Source organism: Hemicordylus capensis, chromosome 3, assembly GCF_027244095.1.
Source record: "Hemicordylus capensis ecotype Gifberg chromosome 3, rHemCap1.1.pri, whole genome shotgun sequence".
Lineage (NCBI taxonomy): Eukaryota > Metazoa > Chordata > Lepidosauria > Squamata > Cordylidae > Hemicordylus > Hemicordylus capensis.
This window is the reverse complement of record NC_069659.1, coordinates 320,438,332-320,463,043: the sequence shown is the minus strand read 5'-3', so window position 1 is coordinate 320,463,043 and position 24,712 is coordinate 320,438,332. Positions and strand designations below refer to the sequence as shown.

General features: G+C 44.7%; 1 protein-coding gene across 9 annotated transcripts in view; it reads left to right on the top strand.

Annotated features, from left to right (window-relative positions):
• Nucleotides 1-451: 451 nt before the first annotated feature.
• The window catches only part of ERICH6 (glutamate rich 6), a 50,318-nt gene continuing 26,057 nt past the window's right edge, over nt 452-24,712 (top strand). Inside the window, exons 1-7 of one of the 9 annotated variants that reach the window (XM_053311215.1) lie at nt 452-740; nt 3,344-3,398; nt 9,303-9,316; nt 14,011-14,065; nt 15,641-15,771; nt 21,521-21,596; nt 22,555-22,658. In XM_053311215.1, the coding sequence (XP_053167190.1) occupies nt 686-740; nt 3,344-3,398; nt 9,303-9,316; nt 14,011-14,065; nt 15,641-15,771; nt 21,521-21,596; nt 22,555-22,658 (490 nt within the window). In that variant the 5' untranslated portion in view covers nt 452-685. Of the gene's footprint in view, nt 741-781; nt 1,132-3,343; nt 3,399-9,302; nt 9,443-14,010; nt 14,066-15,640; nt 15,772-21,520; nt 21,597-22,554; nt 22,659-24,712 lie in introns of those variants that run through there. The other 8 variants (XM_053311214.1, XM_053311217.1, XM_053311219.1 and 5 more) reach the window with 8 other exon arrangements.

Here is a 24,712-nt window from a genome sequence, read left to right as displayed (position 1 = left end):
GAAGTCCTCCTCTAAGAAGTGAACGCATTCTTTAGACCACATTATGAACACACAGAAGTGTACTAAAGTAACACATACATCGTCTAGAAACAAGGACAGTATCACTGAAACGCGCACTCACTTAACCAATTAACCAATCAACTAAAATTCTTAGATGGCTCTACCGAGCTTTCTTTAATCTGGTGACACCCCTCCAAAACAAAGATGCAGAGAACTGCAGTGTTGCTGTAAGTGGAAAATGCACCCTCTGTAATTTCTTTGGAAGATGTAACAATGTTATTCGACTACCCACGCCCCGCCGTGTGTGGTCAAGCATGACGTCATAACAGAGGTGTTCGTTTCTGCCTAAAGACGTATCGCGTCTAGGAACAAGCGCGGGGATGAAGAGTTTGGCCTTAAACAGGTCGAAAGAAAGAAAGAAAGAAAAGGATCGGGGGTGGGGGAGAGAAAAGCAGACGCTGCATAAACAACTCTGCAGCGGGCGCACTCGCCGCCTGCAAGGATGCGAGCCGTAGCCTCTTCTGTTCTGTCGAACGGTTTCCCTAGCGACTAGAACGCAAAACATTTTACGTCAGAGAGAGCAAAAGAACGTTGCTTCTGTAAGCGTTCTCTGGGGTTTAAAGGGGCCGCAGTCCGCGCACGATGCGCTTGCAAGGAGGGATTCTTCGGTGCCGCACACCGCATTATGGAAGACGCTTCCGGAAACCCGGGGAAGGAGAGCGATGAAGCCGAGGACCTAGGTGCAGCTCGAGAGTCATTGCCCTGGGAGAATGCCACTGGGGGACACGGAGGAAACGAGATCGGGGCTGGGAGGAGGTGGCGGCATGAGAAAAAGAAAGGGGCTATTCAGTGCCCCGGCCGACCCCCGAGGAGAGAACTCTGGGGGGAGGGTTGATGGATTTGTCACGTGAAGAAGACGAGTCATCAGTGGGCACCAGGGGTACTGGTGTGTTATATTTAAACAAGTATACCAGCCATCATCAGAAGCAGGTTTTGTGTGAGCGATGTAGACCAGATTATGAAGTAGCAGTTCTCAATCGGGGCCGCATCAAAAAAGAAAGAAACAAAGAAAAGCAAATTTGCGTCGTGCATTGCGGATCCCCTGTGGGCTGCAAATCTGAATCCGCATTGGTATGTTTACAGGGTGGTGTGGCATCGCACAAAACAGACTCCCTGGCTTCATGGTGTTCTTTTGGGCCCCAGTCATATAGGAAGGGTTGTCCAGCAAACAATCCCTTTCCCCTTTGACTGTGTTCATCTGCCACTAAAAGGAGAGAGATGCACTTGAGATCCATTCCACCAGTAATCCCCTTCACAGACACATTCAAAGTGTATTCCTTAGGTTTATATCCTGCCCTATCCCATGGGCTTGAGACAGTTTTCAGCCATTTCCTCCAAGTCATCTCTGTGAAGAGACTGTCTCTGAAGGGCCTGCAACCTAATATCCTCATGCAGCATCCACAGAGGCATAATATGACTCACTCCAGTGATATTGTATAGTGTAAGGTGCTCAGGAAGAAAGGGGTGTGAGAATCAGCTTAGGAGGTTGAAGCTAACTGCTAATCACAGTAGGATCCTTCCAAAAGAAGCCAGTATGGCTCATCATATGTGAGTCACTGGTATGGGAAAGGATATACTGGGGTGTGAAGAAGTGATCTTAGTATATTTTCCTTGTACAAAAACAATTAATCTTGGGAGCAGAGGAGGAGAAAGATGTTATGCAAATAGAGATTGCTATACTTAAAAGAAATGCACATGCATCCAAGCTAACTGACATCTTGGTAGGATTATTTTGACAGTTCTGCATCCCTGGAAACACTTTTCTCTTTCCTAGTACATCCATAGATAACACACAACATTGTGGAGTCTTGCAGGGATGAGAGAAGTCTCCTGTGTATTTGCTCCTGTGAATATACCTCTTCCCATATTTATTACTGAAATAGTGTTCTTGCTAATGTTATGTCTCTTTACAGTTGAAATCTCCAGTAACAGGAAAGACTTTGGCCCTGTTCCAACTGAAATAAATTGTGTTTAATTCTCAAGGCTAAGGCCAATTCAGTGCCAGTTTCCTTGGAAGTCATGCTATTAAGTGCCATGAGGGGCTTGTGGCCATGCAGCAGTCCTAGGAATGTGGATTCAGAGGTTTCTCTAAATTCAGTGGCACTTATTCTTGTCTAATAGCATACTCCTATGCATGTTTACTCAGAAGTAAGTCCCACAATGTTCAGTGGGGCATACTCTGAAGTAATACATACTTACCTGAGCATAAGTTCCATTAAACTCAATAGAACTCCTGAGCAGACATTCAGGGGATTGTGCTATAAGCAAGCTTAGGCCCAGGGGCAGATTACGTTTTTTGCCTCTGTAGGCAACCAAAGATTTGCTGCCTTGAGAGGCTTGACAGCTATACTTGTAAAGGGGAATACAGCAAGGATTCCCCTTTACAAGCAAAGGGTTGGGTGGGTGGGGAGTTAACTCTTTCCCCCATGTGCAGAGAGCCCTGAAATAGGCCCAAAATGGCCCGACCTGTCATTTGAGAGGCAGGCAGGCCCATGGGAGGATCTCTCCCCTCCATCCCCACCATCCTTCTGTCATCCGGATGCGCAGTGGCAATTTTTAAAAGGTAGAGAAGGAAGATTTAACTTCCCCCCGACCCAAGCCCTTCGCTTGCACACCACTCCCAAAATTTGCCACCCCCTCAAAATTTGCCACCGTAGGCAAGTGCCTATATTGCCTATGCGTTAAGCCGCCCCTGCTTAGGCCCCTGTCAGCTAAGCCTTTTAAAGTGGTAACCCTCTTATATTTAGCAGGGGTAGAGCAACTGGCCCTATCCAGTCCCAGCACAGCATTCCTCCAGCGGCTGCTGCTGGTATCTACCTTGTGTTTCTTTTTAGACTGTGAGCCCCTTGGGGACCAGGATCCATCTTATATTAATTTATTATTGTTTTCTCTATGTAAACAGCTTTGGGAACTTTTGTTGGGAAGCGGCATATAAATATTTGTTTCTTTGTTGTCTTTGTCACGAATAGGGATGGGGCATCACTCAGTGGTAGAATATCTGCTTTGCATGCAGAAGGTCCCGGGTTCAATCCCTGGCATCTCCAGGTGGAGCTGGGAGAGACTTTGGCCTGGAACCTTGGAGGAGCCACTGCCAGCCAGTGTAGACAGCACTGAGCTAGATGGACCAATGGTCTGACTCAGTATAAAGCAGCTTCCTATATTCCTAACTGGATCCAGGCCATTTATCTGCAGAACTTTAACGTATAGCTGTTGGACATTTTGCTAAGATACCTTTAGAAACACATTGCAAGCCAGCTTGCTTAACCCTGTTTGTGTTCAACAGAGACCAAAGTGTTTGGACATGAGAACTCACCCCCAACAACTGATACTGCAGGCAGGTAAGGAGCCTGTTTTTATTTGCTTCCCCCCCCCCTTCAGTGCCCAACAGTTGTAGTTTGTTCCAATATTGCAATAATGTTGTAATGCAGTATGAAGAGAGAGCACTAGAAGCTGAAACATGCATATTAGTGAAATCCTTTGGTTCAGCAGACAAATGAAAGGAAGTACGTCTTGACGTAGCACATCGTTAATGTGTAGAATAGAATTAATTGGCCAAGACGTGGTGGCGGCCAGTGGAAGACTTTTTAAAAGAATGAAATAAATTCATAGAGTATAGGCTTATTGATGGATATTAGTATCTGTGATTACCAAATGCTGAGGTTAAACACAAGGGAATGGTTATCTCTTCAGCTTTGCAGCATGTTCTGCTTGCGGGATTTCCAGGGTTGTTGCCACTGTTGAAAGCAGGATACTAGACTAGGCAGACTTTTGGTCTTTTCCACAGGAACATTAGAAGCTGCCTTATACCAAGTCAGACCATCGTTCTGTCTAGCTCGGTATTGTCTACACTGGCTGGCAGCAGCTCCCCAAGGTTTCAGGCAGGAGTCTCTCCCAGCCCTACCTGGAGATGCTGCCAGGAATAGAATCTGGGGCCTTCTGCATGCAAGGACGTGCTCTGCTGCTGAGCTACAGCCCTATCCCTCAAGGCTGGGCTGCACAGCTCTGGCCCTCCTACAGATGCTGGACTACAACTCCCATCATCCCTTATTGGCCAGTGTGGCTGGGGGTGCCATTGGACTACTGTTCCCATCATCCCCAGCCACAGTGGCCAGTAGTCAGGGATGATGGGAGTTGTAGTCCAACAACAGCTGGAGCGCCAAAGTTGCGCAGCCCTGCCCTAAGGGGAATATCTTGCAGCAGACAGCACTCACATGGAGTCACCCATCCAAAAGCAAACCAGGGCACACCCTGTTTAGCAAAAGGGACATTTTATGCTTGCCACCATAGTTCCCAGTTCTTAAGCCATCTAGGGAGCTTGTCATACTGTATTTTATGCAATAATAGAAGAGTCTTCCCTTTTTTCCTCATATTTCTATCATTTTCTTTTCCTTCTCATCTGAGTCCTGGGCTTGTAACACTGATATTGCACTAGAACAGGCCTGCTCACTTTAGCCCTCCCCCCCGCACTTGTTATTGGACTACAAATCCCATAATCCCCAGCCACAGTGGCCGATAGCCAGAGATGATGGGAGTTGTAGACCAACATCTGCAGGAGGGCTGAAGTTGAGCAGCCCTGCGCTAGACCAATTATAAAAATTCATATTTAATGGCAGGATGGATTCACACAATTCTATTTTGTTGTACAATGATTGAATTATTATCAAAATAGCCGACTGAAACATTTGGAACTTATCTGTCCTCACAGATAGAGACTGAGCCGTTATATCACATGTTTTACTTTATAAAGCGCCATGTACCTTAACTGAGATGTATAAATAATAATGAATGCAAGTTCTAGCCATCAGTGGGCTGGGAAGCTAGCATAGCATAAGCATGCCATATGGAAGCCACCGTGCAGACTTGATGGTGTATGAATTTACGATTAACCCTCAGCATAATGATACTATACGATTTCTTTCCCTTACAAAACAGCTTTGATAATATCAAAGTTTGAGCAAGCAGTATTAAGTCCTAAATGGAGAATAATAGTGTGTTCATTTAAATAATGGCTTTACCATACCTTTTCCCTATTTTAGATTATGCTGTATGCTTGTTTTAAATTTATAAAAGCAGGATTGAGTAGCATGCAGAGATTAATCTTGATAGCCTAAAAGGCTTGCTGACATTGAACAATAACCTCATTACTACTCTGCGCTCAGTGAACAACAGAGATAAAAGGCTTGAGTTTGTAGGCAGGTTTTCCCCCATGCATCTCTGTCCTTCCCCAGATGAACCCATAATCTGTTTCCTCCCACCCCTTTCCCAGCACTTTCCTCTGGACATATTTTAAATCCTATGCCCATTCAGTACATATTTTCTTGTTAAATTTCTATACCGCCTTTCACATAGAAGTTAACACAAGACTATGAAAAGTACACAATTAAAATATTAAGCTAGAATGAATGAATAGCTTTATTACGATAATTGATCAGTTATACATACAAACAGGTGATACTGCATTCAGATAAGAGTTGTCATACAGAATACAATACACCAACATAGAAGCCTCTTGTAGCAGCATCTAAAAAGAAGGGCTGGAAATTAGCTGTTGGCGGATTTTAACAGCAGCTGCACAAAATTTGGCAACATTGTAGGTGATAGAAAGCTGCTTACCTGCAAGAAGGAGTGTGGCATAAGATTCAGCAGTCCAGCCGGGAAAACGTGCTAGCAGGGGAGAAATAAGATTGCACCGGCTATCATTATAAAAAGGACAAAAACAGCAGCACATGATGGACAGATTTGATCTCACCTAAGCCACAGGGGCAAAACCGACTGCCCAGAGAGGTTTTCAAAAACCTTCCAGAAATATTAAGATAGATATTAAAAGATCATCAACAAGCACAATATAACTATTAAAAAATACAAAGCAGCAGCAATAGAAACAGTCATATAAAAGCCTGGGTAAAAAGCCAAGATTTCACTTGCTTTCTAAAAACTGTGATGGAGACTGAGGAGTGGATGGCCACCGGGAGAGCATTCCAGAGTCTGGGGGCCACAATTGAGAAGGCCCTGTCCCCACGTGCATGGTAGCTGAGCCTCCCTCATTGCTGGCACACACAGCAGAGCCCGCCCCCCTTCAAGTGAGCAGCAATCCTTGGGAGCAGGCGGTCCGCCAGATATGCAGCGCTCCAAACATTAAGGGCTTTAAAGGTCAAAATCAGCACCTTGAATTGGACCCGGAAACAAATTGGCAGCCAGTGCAGCTCTTTCAATATGGGTGTGATGTGTTCCCAGTGGGCAGCTCCAGATAAAATCCTAGCTGCCACATTTTGCACTAGCTGCAGTTTCTGAATATTCTTCAAGGGCAGCCCCACGTAGAGTGTGTTACAGTAATCCAGCTCTGACGTGACTAAGGCATGGGTAACTGTGGCCAGATCTGCCTTCTCAAGAATGGGACGTAGCTGGTGCATTAGCCAAAGCTGTGCAAATGCACCCCTGTCCACCGCCTCCACCTGAGCTTCCAAAAGCAGAGCCTGGTCCAGCAATAACCCCAAGCTGCTTACTTGCTTTTTCAAGGGGAGTGCAACCCCATCCAGAATCAGTAGAATCTCCTCATCCTGATTGGCTCTCCTACTGACCAACATTATATCCGTCTTGTCTGGATTCAGTCTCAGTTTACTAGCCCACATTCAACCCATCATGGGCTCCAGCCTGCCCCCCACCCCGACTCAAGACATCCACTACCTCCTTAGGATCAGGTGACAATGAGAGATAGAGCTGAGTGCCATTTGCATATTGCTGACAACTCACTCCAAGTTCCAAGATGTCCCCTCCCAATGGTTTCATGTGGATGTTAAACAGCATGCGGGATACAAAACCGAACCCTGTGGGACCCCGTCCCCCCATAGGCTAAGGCCAATGGCCAAGGAGCTGAACAGTAGTCCCCCAACACCACCTTCTGGACCCTCCCCCCAAATAAAAGGACCAAAGCCACTTCAAAGCAGTATCTCCAATTCCTATCCTTGAGAGGTGGTCCAGAAGGATACCATGGTCTATGGTACTGAACATTGCTGAGAAGTCTAGCTCAGTCAACAGGGACACACTCCCCTGACTAGCTTCTGGCATAGGTCATCCACTAGAGCAACCAAGGCAGTTACTACAGTCCCATATCTAGGGCAGAAGCTTAGACCACTGAAAGCAAATATATCAGAATGGGGTTGGATTTGTATGGATGGATACATGGTCACAAAGCCACATTATTTTCCCTTGTGGAATAAAAGTGGGGGTTAAGTGTGTTGAATGGGTGCATCTGGACCTACAAGAGGGAAAAGGATAGGGTAGAAAGGGTCTCTACCAACAATAGAGACCTTTTATCCTGATTTTTAAAAAATGGTGGGTTAAAAAAACGCCCCTGTCTTCCCCTCATCTTGAGCTGTAAATTTAGGAAGCAAGCAGATTGCTACTTGCTTCTTTTAGTCTAGGAATTGGATGTCCTAGGATGTCCAATTCTGAGACTGTCCATACCAATCCAGGATGTAGGGAAGGTGTTGTCCTGGATACAAAATGTACAGGAATTTGAGCAGGAAGACTACTTTAAAGAATTTTACACGTTTTTCTGGTGTTTCTCTCCAGACATTGTAGCTACAGGGTGTCAGTGTTTAAAAGCCCCATATTTGTACCCTTTCTCTGGCATCATTGCTGAGCTGAGTTGGCTCAGTAAATCCCTTCTCCTTTCTGGATATTCTCCAGTTAATAAGAGTAGTAGTGAGCATCTGCTTTTAGCTGTGAAGTATATGGGCAGAGAGTGAAGCTGAACTTCAGTGAAGCCTGTTCTAAGTGACCACAAATTAAAAGATCTGCTGAAGGTAGCAATAGGGGACATCAAGTATAGAAGGGGGGGGGGGGATAAAAAGTGTTCCAAGACCAACTGTATTTGAACAAAAGTCCTTTTTATAAACTGCTATTAAACCAATTAAACACTTAATACAGGTTTCTTTCATTTATCATCTGCTCTTGCGTTGCTATCATCCTATTTATTTTGCATGTTTGATTGTGTTTATTGGGACGAAATGCTCCTAACTTGTGCAAGGAATGTTATAGGGGGAAATGTGTGAAACAGCCATCAGATCCCACCGTTGGGTACTCTTTCCAATCCCAGACAAAAAGCCAGAGTTTTAAAATGTGTATGTCCCGTCATCTTGTTCTGTTGATTGTGTCTGGGAATTCTCCAATGAATGTGGATTGAATAGGGACAGGTTATTCATTCATTCATTCATTCATTCATTCATTCATTTAACATATTTTTATACCACCCAAAACTTACGTCTCTGGGTGGTTTACAACAAAATAAGAACAGAAAAAGTAAAACATTAGTTAAAAACAAAAACAAAAAGTTTAAAACATTGCAACCATTTAAAATTTTTTAAACAATATTTATTTATTGTTGCTCTTCCCCTGCTGTTGCTGGGACCCCCCTTGTGTTTCTTTGTTACTTGTTAACCTCTTTGGGGTGGGGAACCATCATCTCATTCTTGTCCTCCTTAAAAAACAAAACAAAACAAAAACCATTTTGCTGTGTTCACTGCTCTGTGAACATTTTATTGAAAAGTGATATATCACTATTCTTAATCATAACAACTGTCAGGTGCATGTTCTCTGAGTTCAGTTTTCTTCAACCATCTTTTAGAATGCTAGGGTTGATTTCTCCTTGCAATTTTAAAGCCACTGGGGTGGGGCAATTGGCCTCATGCTTCCTTGGATACCAATTTCACTCCTTCACCAATGAGAATTTTCCCACCAGTCTCCTGTTTGTTTTATCTGTGGCACTAAAGAGCCAGCGATACCAATGTCTTTCTGTGTGAGAAGTCTATGAAATGCCCCCCAGATAAAGGTCATCTTTTACACAGGAACATCGGGAACATCGGAAACATAGGAAGCTGCCATATACTGAGTCAGACCATTGGTCTATCTAGCTCAGTATTGTCTTCACAGACTGGCAGTGGCTTCTCCAAGGTTGCAGGCAGGAATCTCTCTCAGCCCTAGCTTGGAGATGCTGTCAGGGAGGGAATTTAGAACCTAGATGCTCTTCCCAGAGCGGCTCCATCCCCTGAGGGGAATATCTTACAGTGCTCACACTTCTAGTCTCCCATTCACATGCAACCAGGGCAGACCCTGCTTAGCTATGGCGACAAGTCATGCTTGCTACCACAAGACCAGCTCTCCTCTCCCTACAAACATTGGACTTTAGTGCTGTGAAGGTACTATCCTTTCAGTAAGTTAAGTATCATTCATTTCAAACACAGGGCACCTGAAGATGGTAAGGCAAATCCAGAGTATGGTGGCAACAAAAAGGAGGGAGAGATGGAAGTGGAGGAGCCAGACACAGGCACCGGTAAAGAGATGCAATTGGAGGAGGCCACAGAGAAGCCAGACACAGGCACTGGTACTGTATGACTATTATTTTTGAAGAGCAGGAAAAAAATAAAGTGTGCCATTGGGTCGGTGTTGACTCCTGGTAACCACAGAGCCCTGTGGTTTTTCTTTGGTAGAATACAGGAGGGCTTTATCATTGCTGTTTCCTGCACAGTATGAGATGATGATGCCTCTCAGCATCTTCCTATATCGCTGCTGCCCGATATAGGTGTTTCCCATAGTCTGGGGAACATACCAGCGGGGATTCGAACCTGCAAAACCTCATGCTTGCTAGGCAAGTCATTTCCCGCTGCGCCATTAGGTGGCTTCGAAGACCAGAATAAGAAAGGCATATATTTGGAGAATGCCATAGAAGAAAAACAGGATTTGGAGGCTTATAACAGGGTGATCACCAAACCAACACATCCATTTCCATATACCAGTTATGTTTTGCATGAATTCCTCCTGTTGCTACTCATCATCCAACTATGTTCCCTACAAAGGCTCCAGCAACCTCATTCTCTACCCCTCTTGCTGCCTGGAACTTTTGCTTGTTTGCCTTGAATTCCCTAGATAGGACTGCACAACTTTGACCTTTCAGCTGTTGTTGGACTAAAACTCCCGTCATCCTTGACTATTGGCCACTGTGGCTGGGCATTATGGGAGTTGTAGTCCACCAGCAGGAGGTCCAAAGTTGTGCAGCCCTGCCCTAAATCATCAGGTTCTTTGGCTATTGCCCCCTCCCATTTTTCCGAAACAGCCAAAAAACCAAAACACGGCCTGTACCCCCCACCACGCTATTTTGCACTTCCCCTTACCTGAACGGTGGGAGACTTCACACAGTTTCTCTTGGAGAAGAGAGAGCACTCTGGAGACGTATGGGACCCGTTGTAGTGATCACTTTATAGATCCAAAGGTTGAGAAAGTGTCACAGAGGTGCAGAAGCAAGCACACAGGCAGTGCCAGCCCCACAGCAATTCCAATCCAGTAGCTGCAAGAACAAATTAGCTCTTTGCACAGCAGAAGCTAAAAATCAGTTTTTTGCAAGCTTTCTCTGCAGTATTTCAGATCAGGCATAATTAGTTCCATTGCAAACTCTTGGTTGTGACCCTCCTTGCATGGTCCAAAGACTTGTGACAAGGGGCTTCTGGCTGTAGCTACCCAGTAGAGTCTATTCTCTCCCCCACACCCCGTGAACACCATGGCTGTATAAACGCCCTCAGAGTGGATCGTCTCTCTACTTTGTTTAATAGAACAATGCAAATTTGGCAACTCTGGAAAAGTCTCCCATCAGGTACTACATTAAAAATGCTGCCCTAGGCCGCTATCTAGATCTAGTGTAATCCTATGGCAGCGATCTTCTGCACTCTTACTTGGAAGAACTAGTAGTTCTCAATCGCCGCCGCCCCCCCATCAAAAAACAAAACAAAAAAGCAAATTTGCATTGTGCATTGCAGATCCCCTGTGGGCTGCAAATCTGAATCCGCATTGGTATGTTTACAGGATGGTGTGGCATCTCTCAAAACAGAATCCCTGGCTTCATGGTGTTCTTTTGGGCCCCAGTCATATTGGAAGTGTTGATTAGCAAGCAATCCCTTTCCCTTTTGACTGTTCATCTGCAGCTAAAAGGAGAGAGATGCACTTGAGATCCATTCTATCAGTAATCCCCTTCACAGACACATTCCATGGGCTTGAGACAGTTTACAGCCATTTCCTCCAAGTCATATCTGTGAAGAGACTGTCTCTGAAGGGCCTGCAACCTAATATCCTCATGCAGCATCCACAGAGGCATAATATGACTCACTCCAGTGATATTGTATAGTGTAAGGTGCTCAGGAAGAAAGGGGTGTGAGAATCAGCTTAGGAGGTTGAAGCTAACTGCTAATCACAGTAGGATCCTTCCAAAAGAAGCCAGTATGGCTCATCATATGTGAGTCACTGGTATGGGAAAGGATATACTGGGGTGTGAAGAAGTGATCTTAGTATATTTTCCTTGTACAAAAACAATTAATCTTGGGAGCAGAGGAGGAGAAAGATGTTATGCAAATAGAGATTGCTATACTTAAAAGAAATGCACATGCATCCAAGCTAACTGACATCTTGGTAGGATTATTTTGACAGTTCTGCATCCCTGGAAACACTTTTCTCTTTCCTAGTACATCCATAGATAACACACAACAACATTGTGGAGTCTTGCAGGGACGAGAGAAGTCTCCTGTGTATTTGCTCCTGTGAATATACCTTTTCCCATATTTGTTACTGAAATAGTGTTCTTGCTAATGTTATGTCTCTTTACAGTTGAAATCTCCAGTAACAAGACTTTGGCCCTGTCCCAACTGAGATAAATCGTGTTTAATTGCACTCTGAACTCTTACTTGGAAGAAGGTCTAACTGAACATTATGAGGCTGAGCTCTAAGTAAATATGCATAGGCTTGGGCTGCCTGTGGATATTAGTGCAAGCCCTGATCAAAATAATGATTAGGCAGAACTTTAGAAGTGGGGTGTTTTGCAGAAACTAAGAAGCAGTAAATTATTATTATTATTATTTCTTGTTTACACAGTCAGACAGGTGTTATTGACTGGTTTGTTTTATCCAAACATCAAATCCTTCCCAAGGACCTGGGATGACTGAATTTTATTATCAATGTTGTTGCTGTTATTATAGATATTTTTGCAGAATATAGGCTGTTCCCAGTAAAGTTGCTTTTTGTAATTGGCTGATGGTGACTTCTGTGGCCCCTATGGTGTTGAGGTGCTCTTCAAGTTCTTTTGGAATTGCACCTAGGGCGCCAAATACCACTGGGATTATTCTGGTCTTCCTCTGCCACAGCCTTTCAATTTCAATTTGTAGATCTTTGTATTTGGTGATTTTTTCTATTTCTTTTTCTTCTATTCTGCTATCCCCTGGTATTGCTATGTCTATTATTTTAACTTGTTTTTCTTTCTTCTTGACTACAGTTATATCTGGTGTATTGTGTGGCAGATGTTTGGCTGTTTGTAGTTGGAAGTCTCATAATATTTTTGCATCTTCATTTTCTACCACTTTTTCAATGTTATGGTCACACCAATTTTTGGCTACAGGTAGCTTGTATTTTTTGCAGATGTTCCAGTGTACCATCCCTGCTACCTTGTCATGCCTTTCTTTGTAGTCAGTGTGTGCGATCTTCTTACAACAGCTGATTAGGTGGTCCACTGTTTCATCTGCTTCTTTACAAAGGCGGCACTTGCTGTTTGTTGTTGACTTTTCTACTTTTGCTCTTATTGCATTTGTTCTTAGTGCCTGTTCTTGTGCAGCCAGTATTAAACCCTCTGTTTCTTTCTTCAAGTTGCCATAATTAAGCCATTGCCAGGTCTTGGTGATGTCTGATTTTCCACTTATATTGTGCAAATATTGACCATGCAGTGCCTTATTTTTCCATTTTTCTGCTTGGTTCTTGACTTGTTCTTTCTTGTAGGCCTGCTTTGTTTCATTGGTGTTTAATAGTTTATCATTATTGACCATACATCTTCTTCACTGTCCTTGATATATTCTTCAAGGCCTCTTTTCTCCTCCTCTACTGTTTGTTGGACTTGCAGCATTCCTCTTCCACCTGAGCTGCGAGGGAGGTATAGCCTATCTACATCACTGTGGGGGTGCAGAGCATGATTGATGGTTATTATTTTCCTGGTCTTACGATCTAGCATCTCTAGCTCTGCCTGGGTCCAATCTATTATTCCTGCAGTGTATCTGATAACAGGTATAGCCCAGGTGTTTATGGCTTGTATGGTGTTCCCACCATTGAGTTTGGATTTTAGGATTTTTCTAACTCTCCTGATGTATTCACTTCCCATTTTTCTTTTAATTTCAGTTTGTGCGTTGTTATTAGCCTGGAGAATGCCCAAGTATTTGTAATGTTCTTTCTCTTCCAGGTTCTTGATCTTGCTTCCATTGGGCAGTTCTGTTCCTTCTGTTTTTGTTATTTTCCCTCTGTTCATTATTAATGCAGCACACTTGTCTAGTCCAAACTCCATTGCTATATCGCTACTGAATATATGGATAGTGTTTAGCAGTGATTCAGTTTCTGACTGGGACTTTCATACAACTTCAGATCGCCCATGTACAGCAGATGGTTGATTTGACTTGATGTTTTAGATGTTTGGTATCCGAGGCCTGTTTTGTTTAGTATTTGTGAAAGTGGGGTCATGGCGATTACAAACAACAGAGGGGATAGTGATTCCCCTTGGAAAATGCCTCTTATGATGCTAACCTGTTCAAGTGTCTCACCATTGATTGTTAACTGTGTACTCCACATGCTCATTGCTTTTTAAAATAAATATCTGAATGTTTTTGCTGACACTAGTTTCTAAACATTTTAGTATCCATGTGTGAAGCAATGAGTTGAAGGCTTGCTGTTGTTGTTGTTATCATTATTATTATTTCACCCTTGGTTATATATTAAATTGCAGCATGAGAAAAGTGGGGGTTTAGTGTGATTCCCTGTAATAGATGTCCTTAAAAAAATATATCCTAAGAGACTTCAGGATGGAAGCTTTGTGTTTGCTTGATTATGTAGTGCCATGTCATCATGCCTGAGTGTTGATGGTGTTTGTGTGAACAGGTTCCGAACTTCCTCCAGGAAGAGTTCAAAGCAGAACTTCCAGATCTTCAGATAGGTAACAAAAAATCCCCATCCTTGTGCTTTTCCTAATTATAATCAGTGGTCTCTTTAGAGAGGTTCATACAAAATTCAGGCTAATATAATAATGCCAGGTTGGCTCTGGCATTGTTTTTTGCCATCTTCTTATCTCACTCCATCACTCAAAATGCCCCAGATGTAGTTGGACTACAACTCTCATCATCCCTGTACCCAGTACCCAGAATGTTGGGGGCAATATGTACCCAGAATGTTGGGGGCAATATGTTAAATCATTGTAAACCGCTTAGAGAGCTCTGGCTATAAAGCGGTATATAAATGTAAGTGCTATTGCTAGTGCTATTGCTATCCCTGGCCACTGGCTGGGATGATGGGAGCTCTAGTCCCATGACATCTGAGCACCTAGGGTTGAGAACCCTGGCCTAAAATATGCCACAAGAGATTAAAGTTTTAAATCTCAGCCTCTGTGCATCCCCACAAGATCCACAAATCTGGCTGTGGCAACTTCCACACCCTTGAAACAGATCCCAAGAGTGTAGAGATTGCCACAGCTAGACCTTTGGATCTCACAGGGATGTCTGCTAAACTTCTTAGAACAGTAGTTCCCAACCTGCGTTCCTGCAGATGTTGCTGAACTACAACTCCCAGCATCCCTCAACCATAATACATTGTAGCTGGGGTTGATGGGAGTTGTAGTTCAGCAACGTCTAAAGGAACCCAGTTGGGAACCACTGTCTTGGGAAAAGGCTCCTATACTTGTATTTTCCCTAATATGTAACAAGATATCTTGCTTGGGTTTAAACCTGTTATTACTTGCTCTGCCTCCGGTGGTCACTGAGTGGAATGACAGTACTATCCCTTCTGCACTGAAAAACATGTTTTTTATTTTCTAGACCACGCTGTGGTCAGAATTGGAGTTCCTCGGGAGCCAACAGTAGGAATTACTGATGCAATTGTCGTGCTTTGGATAAAACAGCCTTTTCCTTAAGGAAGCCCTTAGCGAGAGCCCAGATCCATGCCTCTCGTTTGTGTTTTATGGGGCTCAGCAATGCAGAGGGGTGGCTGGGAGGGGTCTGGGTTCTTGCCACAGCTGCTTTAGTCCTGCAGTGTCAGCTTTTTGATTCTGTTGTGATTCCTTGTATTGCATTTTGTAGTGCACATTGTTCTGTGAGCCCCCTTGAGAGTATGGTGTGGAACTGCAACATATACATTGGAATAATAAACACAACAGCATACATTCAAGGAGTGTGCATGTGCAGGAAGGCGACCGGTTCTGTCTGGAAGGGTTGGAACTTTATTTATTTATTTTATTTTTACACTTATATCCCGCTCTTCCTCCAAGGAGCTCAGAGCAGTGTACATGGTTATTTTTATCCTCACAACAACCTTGTGAGGTTGGTTAAGTTGAGAGATACTTGACTGGGCCAGAGTCACTCAGTGTGTTTCGTGGCTGAATGGGGATTTGAACTCAGGTCTACCCGGTCCTAGTCCAACACTCTAACCACTACACTATGCTGGCTCCCATAACCTCTTAAGGTCATTCAGTTTTCCCCCATTGCCCTTAAGAAGTCCTATACTGTCCCCGACTGCTTAGGTCTTCCTATAAAGAGATTCAGGAGGAGGAGGCAAAAGGCAGTCCAGAGCCAGAAGAAGAGATTGCCCCTCCTGAAGAAGTGACTGAGCCACCCTCTCCAGAAGCCACCACAGCACCATCACCAAGGACAGGTATTGTGTTCCAATTCCCTCCGTTGCAGGTACAGCAGATTAAGAAGGCCAGTGCCTAGATTTATTTATTTATTAAAACATTTTTATACCGCCCAAAACTTACGTCTCTGGGTGGTTTACAACAGAATAAAAACAAAGTAAAACATTCGTTAAGACAAAAATGTGGGGGGAACACACACATTACAACAATTTAAAAAATTTTAAAATAATATTTTAAAAGAGCATTAAAATCATTAAAACAACATTAATTAAAAGCCTGGGTGAAGAAATGTGTGTTTATTTACAGATAAAGAGCAAGTAACGAGGAAGCAAAAGGGCACCCATGTTCTTGAGAAAAGCATCATCCCTTGCATAAATATGAAGTTTATTAAATGGCCAGCATGGAGGCTGAAAAGCTACATGTCTGAGCCTGGAGGAGCAGATTGAAGTTTGGTTGGGCTAGGAAATAAAGAGAGGGAAGCCTCCAGCTGCCAAATCCATACACCATAAACCCTGTTGATAAATGTGAACGAACTTAGCCACCCAATTTAAGGCCCAACTTTTGCGGGGTCGTGGGGAGTTCCTAATGCAGCTTGGCCTGGAGAGCGCCACTGAATGTCTGAGAGCAGCAAAGGCAAATCTGGTAGGGAGCAGAAGGACGCAGGGTGTACAGCTTAGAGAGTGCCTTGAAGGCTCTGGAAGGCACATTAAGGGGATTTGGCAAGGCCAGAGGCTGGGTTCTTATGGGATGTGCAGCAGCACCCGATAGGCAAAAGTTCTATAGCTCAGTGGTTAGAGGACATGCTTTTCATTCAGAGGAGGCCCAGGTTCCGTTCTTGGTCTCTCCAGATACAGCTGGAGAGAACCTCTGAAACCCTAGAGAGCTGCTGCTAATCTGTGTAGAACCAGGCCTGCTCAACTCTGCCCCCCCCCGCTGTTTTTGGACTACAACTCCCATAATCCTTAGCCACAGTGGCCGATAGCCAGGGATTATGGGGGTTGTAGGTCAACATCTGCAGGAGGGCCCAAGTGGAGCAGCCCTGGCTGTTGACAGTACTGTCTTTAATGGACCAATGGTCTGATTCAGTGCAAGGAAATTCTATCTAGCTATTTATTTATCACTAGTATGTGTAAGCCCGTTGTAATAACGGGCTCTAGTGGGGGGGCGGTTCCCGCTGCCGCCTCACCCGCCTCGGGCGCACTCCTTGGGCCGACACCTCCGCCGCCGCCTCGGGCGCTCTCTCCGCCCGCCGTTTCTTGTGGCGGCGGCCGCCGCCATCAGAGCCAGTCGCCCCGCCACGGCCACCGCCTCCTTGGCCCGCACTCCTTTGGCCGAGGCCGCGGCTCGGCCGCCGCCTCGGCCGCACTCTCCGCCCGCCGCTTCTGCTCCTTCTGGTCTCCCGTGGCGGCGGCCGCCGCCATCGGGGCCAGTCGCCCACCGGCGGCCGGGTCCAACATGGCCGCCCATCTCCGCGCATGCCCAGAACGGGCGAAAAAGACACGGGCGGCACGGACGCACGCCCAAGGCTTTTATGGGTAAGGATATCTATATATTGCCTGATATGTGTATATCCCTAGACGGTGAGCATAATTTAAAATACAACAGATGTTAACAAAATAAATAAAAACAATTAAAAGCAATTTTATGGAATGAGAACAATTAAACAATTTAAAAATAATTTCAATTAACTTTTAATATATTTATATGTTCACTCCATCTTGTGCCATCAGAGTACATAGGAACATAAGAAGCTGCCTTATACTGAGTCGGACCATTGGTCCATCTAGCTCAGTACTGTCTACACGGACTGGCAGCAGCTTCTACACGGTGGCAGGCAGGAGTCTCTCTCAGCCCTGTCTTGGAGATGCCAGGGAGGGAACGTGGGAGCTCCTGCATGAAAGCATTCAGATGCTCTTGCCCTGAGCTATGGCCCTATCCCTGACAGGGAATATCTTACATGCTCATATGTAGTCTGGGTGAACCCTGCTTAGCAATGGGACAATTCATGCTTGGTACCACAAGACTAGCTCTCTTCCCATGTATGTAATGTGAAAAATGCTGGACCACCGAGGAGATGATGATGATGATGATGATGATGATGATGATGCTAATAATAATAATAATAATAATAATAATAATAATAATAATAATAATAATAATAATTCGATTTCTATACCGCCCTTCCAAAAATGGCTCAGGGCGGTTTACAAAGAGAAATTACAAATAAGATGGCTCCCTGTCCCCAAAGGGCTCACATTCTAAAAAGAAACATAAGACACACACCAGCAACAGTCACTGGAAGTACTGTGCTGGGTAGGGATGTGCACAAAACCGGTTTGCCCGGTTCAGTTCGGATCCGAACCGGGTCCAAACCAGGAGGGGGTGGTTCGGTTTTGGTTTTGTCCGAACCACCCCCTGGTTCGGTTCGGATCCGGACCGGTTCAGACCGGTTAGGACTGGTTCGGACACCTGAAAATTTGTAGGATGGTAGCTGGCACCCAGGGGTACCTGTCACCCAAACCCCAAAGCAATCAGACACTCGTACGATTTTTTATCAATTTTTGAAAATTATTTTTATTTTTTTCTCATAGGATATAATGGGACTCGAACCAGGCCATTATTCCTTATTGTGGAGCACCCATGGGTGCCAACAACCATGCAAACCCTGAAGCAACCAGACACCCCTATGATTTTTTATGAATATTTGAAATATTTTTAATTATTTTTCTCCTTGAGTATAATGGGACCCGAACCAGTCCATATCCCCTATTGTGGAACACCTAGGGGCACAAAAGTGGGGTTGGTGGTAGACAGACAGGGGTGCCTACCACCCAAAAAATCTCAAGGCAATTGGACACTCCTCTGATTATTGGTGAATTGTTAAAGTATTTTTGAATTCCTCATAGAGAATAATTAGGATTGCAGCAAATGTATAGCTTCATGTCGGGGGGAAAGGGGTGTCGTAGAGTGCAGTGTAGTGGATGGTAGTTCCTAGGGTGGGCAAGGAAGCTATCAGAATTGTTTGAAAGGAATTGGGCAAAGGGGTGATTTTTGAGTGATTTTTGAAGTTTGCGCGTCTTTTAAGGTTTTTCTCCATAAAGAAGCATGGAGGTGTCAGCAAATGTATAACTTCACGTTGGGGGGAAAGGGGTGGCCTAGAGCAGTGTGGTGTTGGTGGTAGTGCCAGGTAGGGGCAAGGAAGCTATCAGAATTATTTGAAAGGATTTGGGCAGAGGGATGATTTTTAAGTGATTTTTGAAGTTTACGCGTCTTTAAGGTTTTCCCCCATTAGGTATAATGAAGGGTGTATCGCTTCACGTCGGTGGGAAAGGGGTGGCCTAGAGTGGTGTGGGGTTGGTGGTAGTGCCGGGTAGGGGCAGGGAAGCTACCTGAATTTTTTCAAAGGATTTGGGCAGAGGGCTGATTTTTGGTTAATTGTTGAAGTTTATGCGTCTTTAAGGTTTTTCCTCATAATAAGTTATAATGGAGCTTTCAGCAGCCCCATAAGTGCACATGGGGGGTGCTGGGGTGGCCTAGAGCGAGTGGTGCCAACCACCCCCATGGGTTTCTAACCCATAAGGGTACAGGGTTCTCTTGTTTCTGAGGTATTGAGTGTGGATTCTATGATAGCAAATGAGATTTTCAATGAGACACCATGAATCCACTCTAATATGCTATCATAGAATCCACACTCAATACCTCAGAAACAAGAGAACCCTGTACCCCATGGGTTAGAAACCCATGGGGGTGGTTGGCACCCTATGTGCACTACACCACCACTCGCTCTGGGCCACCCCAGCACCCCCCCATGTACTTATGGGGTTGCTGAAAGCTGCATTATAACTTATTATGAGGAAAAACCTTAAAGATGCGTAAACTTCAACAATTAACCAAAAATCAGCCCTCTGCCCATATCCTTTGGAAAAGTTCAGGTAGCTTCCCTGCCCCTACTCGGCACTACCACAAACCCCACACCGCTCTAGGCCACCCCTTTCCCCCTGATGTGAAGCGATACACCCTTCATTATACCTAATGGGGGAAAACCTTAAAGACGCGTAAACTTCAAAAATCACTTAAAAATCACCCCTTTGCCCAATTCCTTTCAAATAATTCTGATAGCTTCCTTGCCCACCCTAGGAACTACCACCCACCACACTGCACTCTACGACACCCCTTTCCCACCGACGTGAAGCTATACATTTGCTGCAATCCTAATTATTCTCTATGGGGAATTCAAAAATACTTTAACAATTCACCAATAATCAGAGGAGTGTCCAATTGTCTTCAGATTTTTTGGGTGGTAGGCACCCCTGTCTGTATACCACCCACCCCACCTTTGTGCCCCTAGGTGCTCCACAATAGGGGATATGGACTGGTTCGGGTCCCATTATACTCAATGAGAAAAATAATTTAAAATATTTCAAATATCCATAAAAAATCATAGGGGTGTCTGGTTGCTTCAGGGTTTGCATGGTTGTTGGCACCCATGGGTGCTTCACAATAAGGAATAATGGCCTGGTTCGAGTCCCATTATATCCTATGAGAAAAAAATAAAAATAATTTTCAAAAATTCATTTAAAAAATCATACAAGTGTTCGATTGCTTTGGGGTTTGGGTGACAGGTACCCCTGGGTGCCAGCTACCAGCCTACCAATTTTCAGGTTTCTGAACCAATCCGAACCAGTCCGAACCGGTTCGAAACGAACCACCCCCGGTTCGGTTTGGATCCGAACCTCCGAACCGGAACCGTTTTGGATCCGAACCAGTTCACAGATCCCTAGTGCTGGGGGTGAATAGGGCCAGTTACTCTCCCCCTGCTAAATAAAGAGAATCACCACGGTAAAAGGTGCCTCTTTGCCCAGTTAGCAGGGATAATGAGGCTCCTCCTCACACTGGCACAGGGACGGGCGAGACGGGCAGACACCCAGGGCATCTACCTGTCAAGTGAACTTGGAGTTTTGCTGTGGATTTGGTGCATTGACTGCAGTGAGCTTGGGAGAAAGAGGGAAGGAGAGTGAAGAAGCTGCAGAAGGCTTGGGAGACTTCAGTGGAATCCCAGCCCTGGAGCAGGAGAGCACTGGCAACAACGCAGCACCTTATTGAGAGGTAGTGCCTCTGGGCCCTTTTCATGGGCATTGCTGGGAAAGCCTGGGAACAGCAGGAGGGCCTCTCACAATACTCTCAGTGGGATGGGGTCCTAAGTCAGTGGCGAGTATCTGCTCTGTATGCAGAAGGTCCCGGGATCAGGTCCTGGCATCTCTAGGTAGGGCGGAGAGAGACTCCTGCCTGAAATCTTGGGAGAGCCACTGCCAGTCAGTGTGGACAATTCTGAGCTACAGAGAACAATGGTCTGACTCAGTATAAGGCAGCTTCCTATGTTCCTATGTACTAAGTGTTGCAATCCTGCACAAGCCACACAACTTGGCAACATTGATAAACGGACCTGCATCGCAGGCACTTGAACTAGCTGAAGTCTCCAAATTACATTCATAGGCAGCTTTATGTAAAGTGCATTGCAGTAGTCAGTCCTGGAGGTTACCAGCAAATGCATCACTGTTTTGTCAAGTTTTTCCATACCCATTGCTTTGCCAAGGGATAGAAGATTTTGGCTTGGATATATGAGAAATATCAGAGCAATCCTTTCATTAGCCCCAGACTGAGATGCCGCTGCCAAGAATTCTTATCCATCCTATTTATCCTCCGTCAGCAGACAATTGGAGATAGTCAACACCCACTGGTATGTGCAACTGGTTTTTTGTGTGTGTTCAGCAGGAACCAAAGGCTATCCTAGCATATTGGGAGGCGTCAGGAGAGAAAGTTCTTCTACCATATACAAGTTAAGCAGGTGAGCATTGAAATATTTTGCTTCCCCAAAGAAAATATTTCCCCAAAATATTTTGAAATATTTTGCTTCCCCAAAGAAAATTTGCTCATGTTGCCATTGAGTAACAATATACACATTTCCAGAGGTGTCACTTCTGAAATCTGCTTTTCTTCTAGGTTATGATTATGAAAGCAAGAAGAGAGTACTTACTTTTTGTTCTCTTTTATACTTTAGCTTTAAGTCCAAATGAGATGTGGCATGCAAGCTCTGTGTTTTCTTTCTCAAAAGGTACTCAGTGGGGGATAAGGGACACAGCACGTGTAGGTGCGGGGTGAACCGTTTCCCCCTGTGCCATGGCCCTGATCCAAACACACCCTGAGCTGGTTATTAGCCACAGAAGGGAAAACTTATGGGCACAAAAAATAGATTGGTGTGTGACTATAGCCCTATTCACACATGATGTTCAACACTAATACACAATGTATGTACACAAAAACATATATGTGTGCACAGACACTTGGACCCAGGTACAACATAATGCCTGAATAGGGCTTACATTGCATGCTTTGGATCCTGAAAGAGAGTCAGGTTGGCTTCCTCATGAAAAACCCTTCTGTCTTTATAGTTTCACACTCAAACTGAGTTATGTGTTATTTTACTTGGGGTATATTTTTCCTCCTCTTCATGACTCCTTTAAGGTTGTATATTTATCAGTTATTTTCTCCAGGACAAGCATAATTTCCAAAATAAGGGTTATGTGCGTACTGCCAGGATAGAAGTAGAATTGTCACACAGGATCCAAGAATAATTTATCATCCTACTTTGAGTCTACTGATAAAGTTCTTTCGCTCATTAGATTTTTCACTTCTTAGAAGCTTAACTCTTGGCATCAGAAATAACAGAGGAGCTCTGAGTTTGTTTTGAGACCTAAACTAATTATTCAGCTTGTTTACATATGCCGTGTTGTGTCTACTGAAAGAGAGGCATTGGATACCGTTGCTGCTGATGCACTTCAGAAAGGAATATCTGTTGCAATGCAGACAGATAGAAGCTGGATTTATGACCAGATCTTCAAGAAAAAGGGTAAGTAATAGGTTTATTGTGACATTAACAACATAAACAGGAGCACAGGAAAGAGTCCTTAATTGTAGCAGAATTATGCATTTAGAGTCACATTTAGAGAAGATGCAAAGGTTGTACACACAACCATGAGGGGGCAGGGGGAGTAGTTGAGGGGAAGGCAGGGATCCCTCCCACTGATAGACGATCTCCATTTTGGCATGCTGTCCCAGTCTCCAGGAATCCCAAAATGCACTGTACAAGCCCAACATTGTGAGGCTGTTCACACAAGCAGCCGAGCCAAACTTAGACTTGGGCAGTCCTACCTGGGTTTGGCTGCCTGTGTGAAGGGCCGGGCGTGGGCTGATCCTGGCACTGCCTGCCCTGCAAGCCTGAGTTTTTAACCTGGGTTAAAGGGCGCAAGCACACCCTTTACCCCAGGTATGTGGCCGTGTGCGTGCTCAGGCTGCCTACAGTCTGAGCACACACACAGTCAGTCACCTAGAGTGCCCGACTCACTGTGGAATCTCCCAAGACACTGCACTGCTTGCATGGGACTTGTTTCCCCTGCCTCCAGTGATCTGGACTGTTCAGAGCAGCATGGCTTGTGTGGGCATGCAATGGCGCACCAAAGAGATCATTGATCGTCTGAGGGGAAGTGAGGTTCGTCCCTGTCTTCTCCCCCGCCCACCCTCCTTATCCCTCTCATGGTTGTGTGTCTACAACCTCAGTGTGTGCTCGGGCTCCATGCAGCATGAGCACATACGTGATGCCGAATCGGGTTGAGGGCGTGCTCACTCCCTCTAACCCCGGTTAAGGGCTGGGGTTAGAATTTGGACTTGCAGCAGCAGCCAGGATCAGGAGCAATCCCAGTGGTCCACGTGAGCCCAACCCAGGCTGGGTTGCCCTCGCCTGGGTGGGACTGCTTGTGTGAACAGGCTCGCATAATAGTTAGAGATTTGGAATACTTGGTGTGTCTCTGTTTCTGTGTGTGTTGCAGTTTTGCAGAAGGAGAAGATTTTTTTAAAAAGCTATAGTAGTGTTTACCTTGGTCCTATCCCTGTGCAATAAAATGATAAGAGTTTAGAAGCAAAAGTTATGACTGGAAGTGTTTTACTTTAACCTTCTAAATTGTGCCTCTAGACACTTCTAAAATATGTATCATAAGTTTTATTTTTGGAGGAATATCAAGCACTCTGTGGGAACACAGAAAGAATTGTCTATCACACCCTTATGACAGTACACAGAACTGTCTTTATGAAGTGGTAAGTTTCAAATGCCTTTTGAGCTCACTATGCCTGGCTACATTTCCCTTCTATCCTCACATAAGAAGCATTGAGAATTTCTTACACATTTTTAAAAGCAGCTTGTCCCATTTGCAGCTATCACTGTAGCTTCATTTATATGTTTGAACTCCTTCAATGAAACTAAATTTCAGTGTTTGGTTATGGAAATATTCTTGCTATAGATATGATTGGATCCAAAAAACAATGGCTGATATCCTGACTAATGCAGTGTGGACCCACCAAGATGTGTCCATGCTGTGAAGAGCTTTCCTAGCTGCAGAGCATTGGGCCTGTAGTGGGGAGCAGGGTGAATTTCAGTGATCTGCTTTGCCTCTGGAAGTTCCCTGTACCACATGAAAATATGTCCCTGAGGACTGCACAGCTCTCAGGGACATATTTTTGGATAAGAACAGCTCTGCTGGATCAGGCCAGAAACCTATCTAGTCCAGCCGCTGTTTCAAACAGTGGCCCACAGCAAGAGATGGGAAGCATGACCCCTCTTATGCTGTTGCTTCCTGGTATATAGAGGCATCCTGTCTCTGAGCCTGGTGGTAGCTTATAGCCATCAAAAAACAGTCATTGACAGACCTGTCCTCCATTCATCTAAATCCCTTTTAAAGCCATTCAAGCTGTGGTCATCACCACATCCCATGGCAGAGAATTCCACAAATTAAGTATGCGCTGTGACACAAGGCACTTCTGGAGGCAGAGCAGGTCATCCAAATTTGGTTGCCCTAATGTATGCATGGGTGCTGCAGCAGTGCGGAATCTCTCTACAGTGTGAGAGTCTTA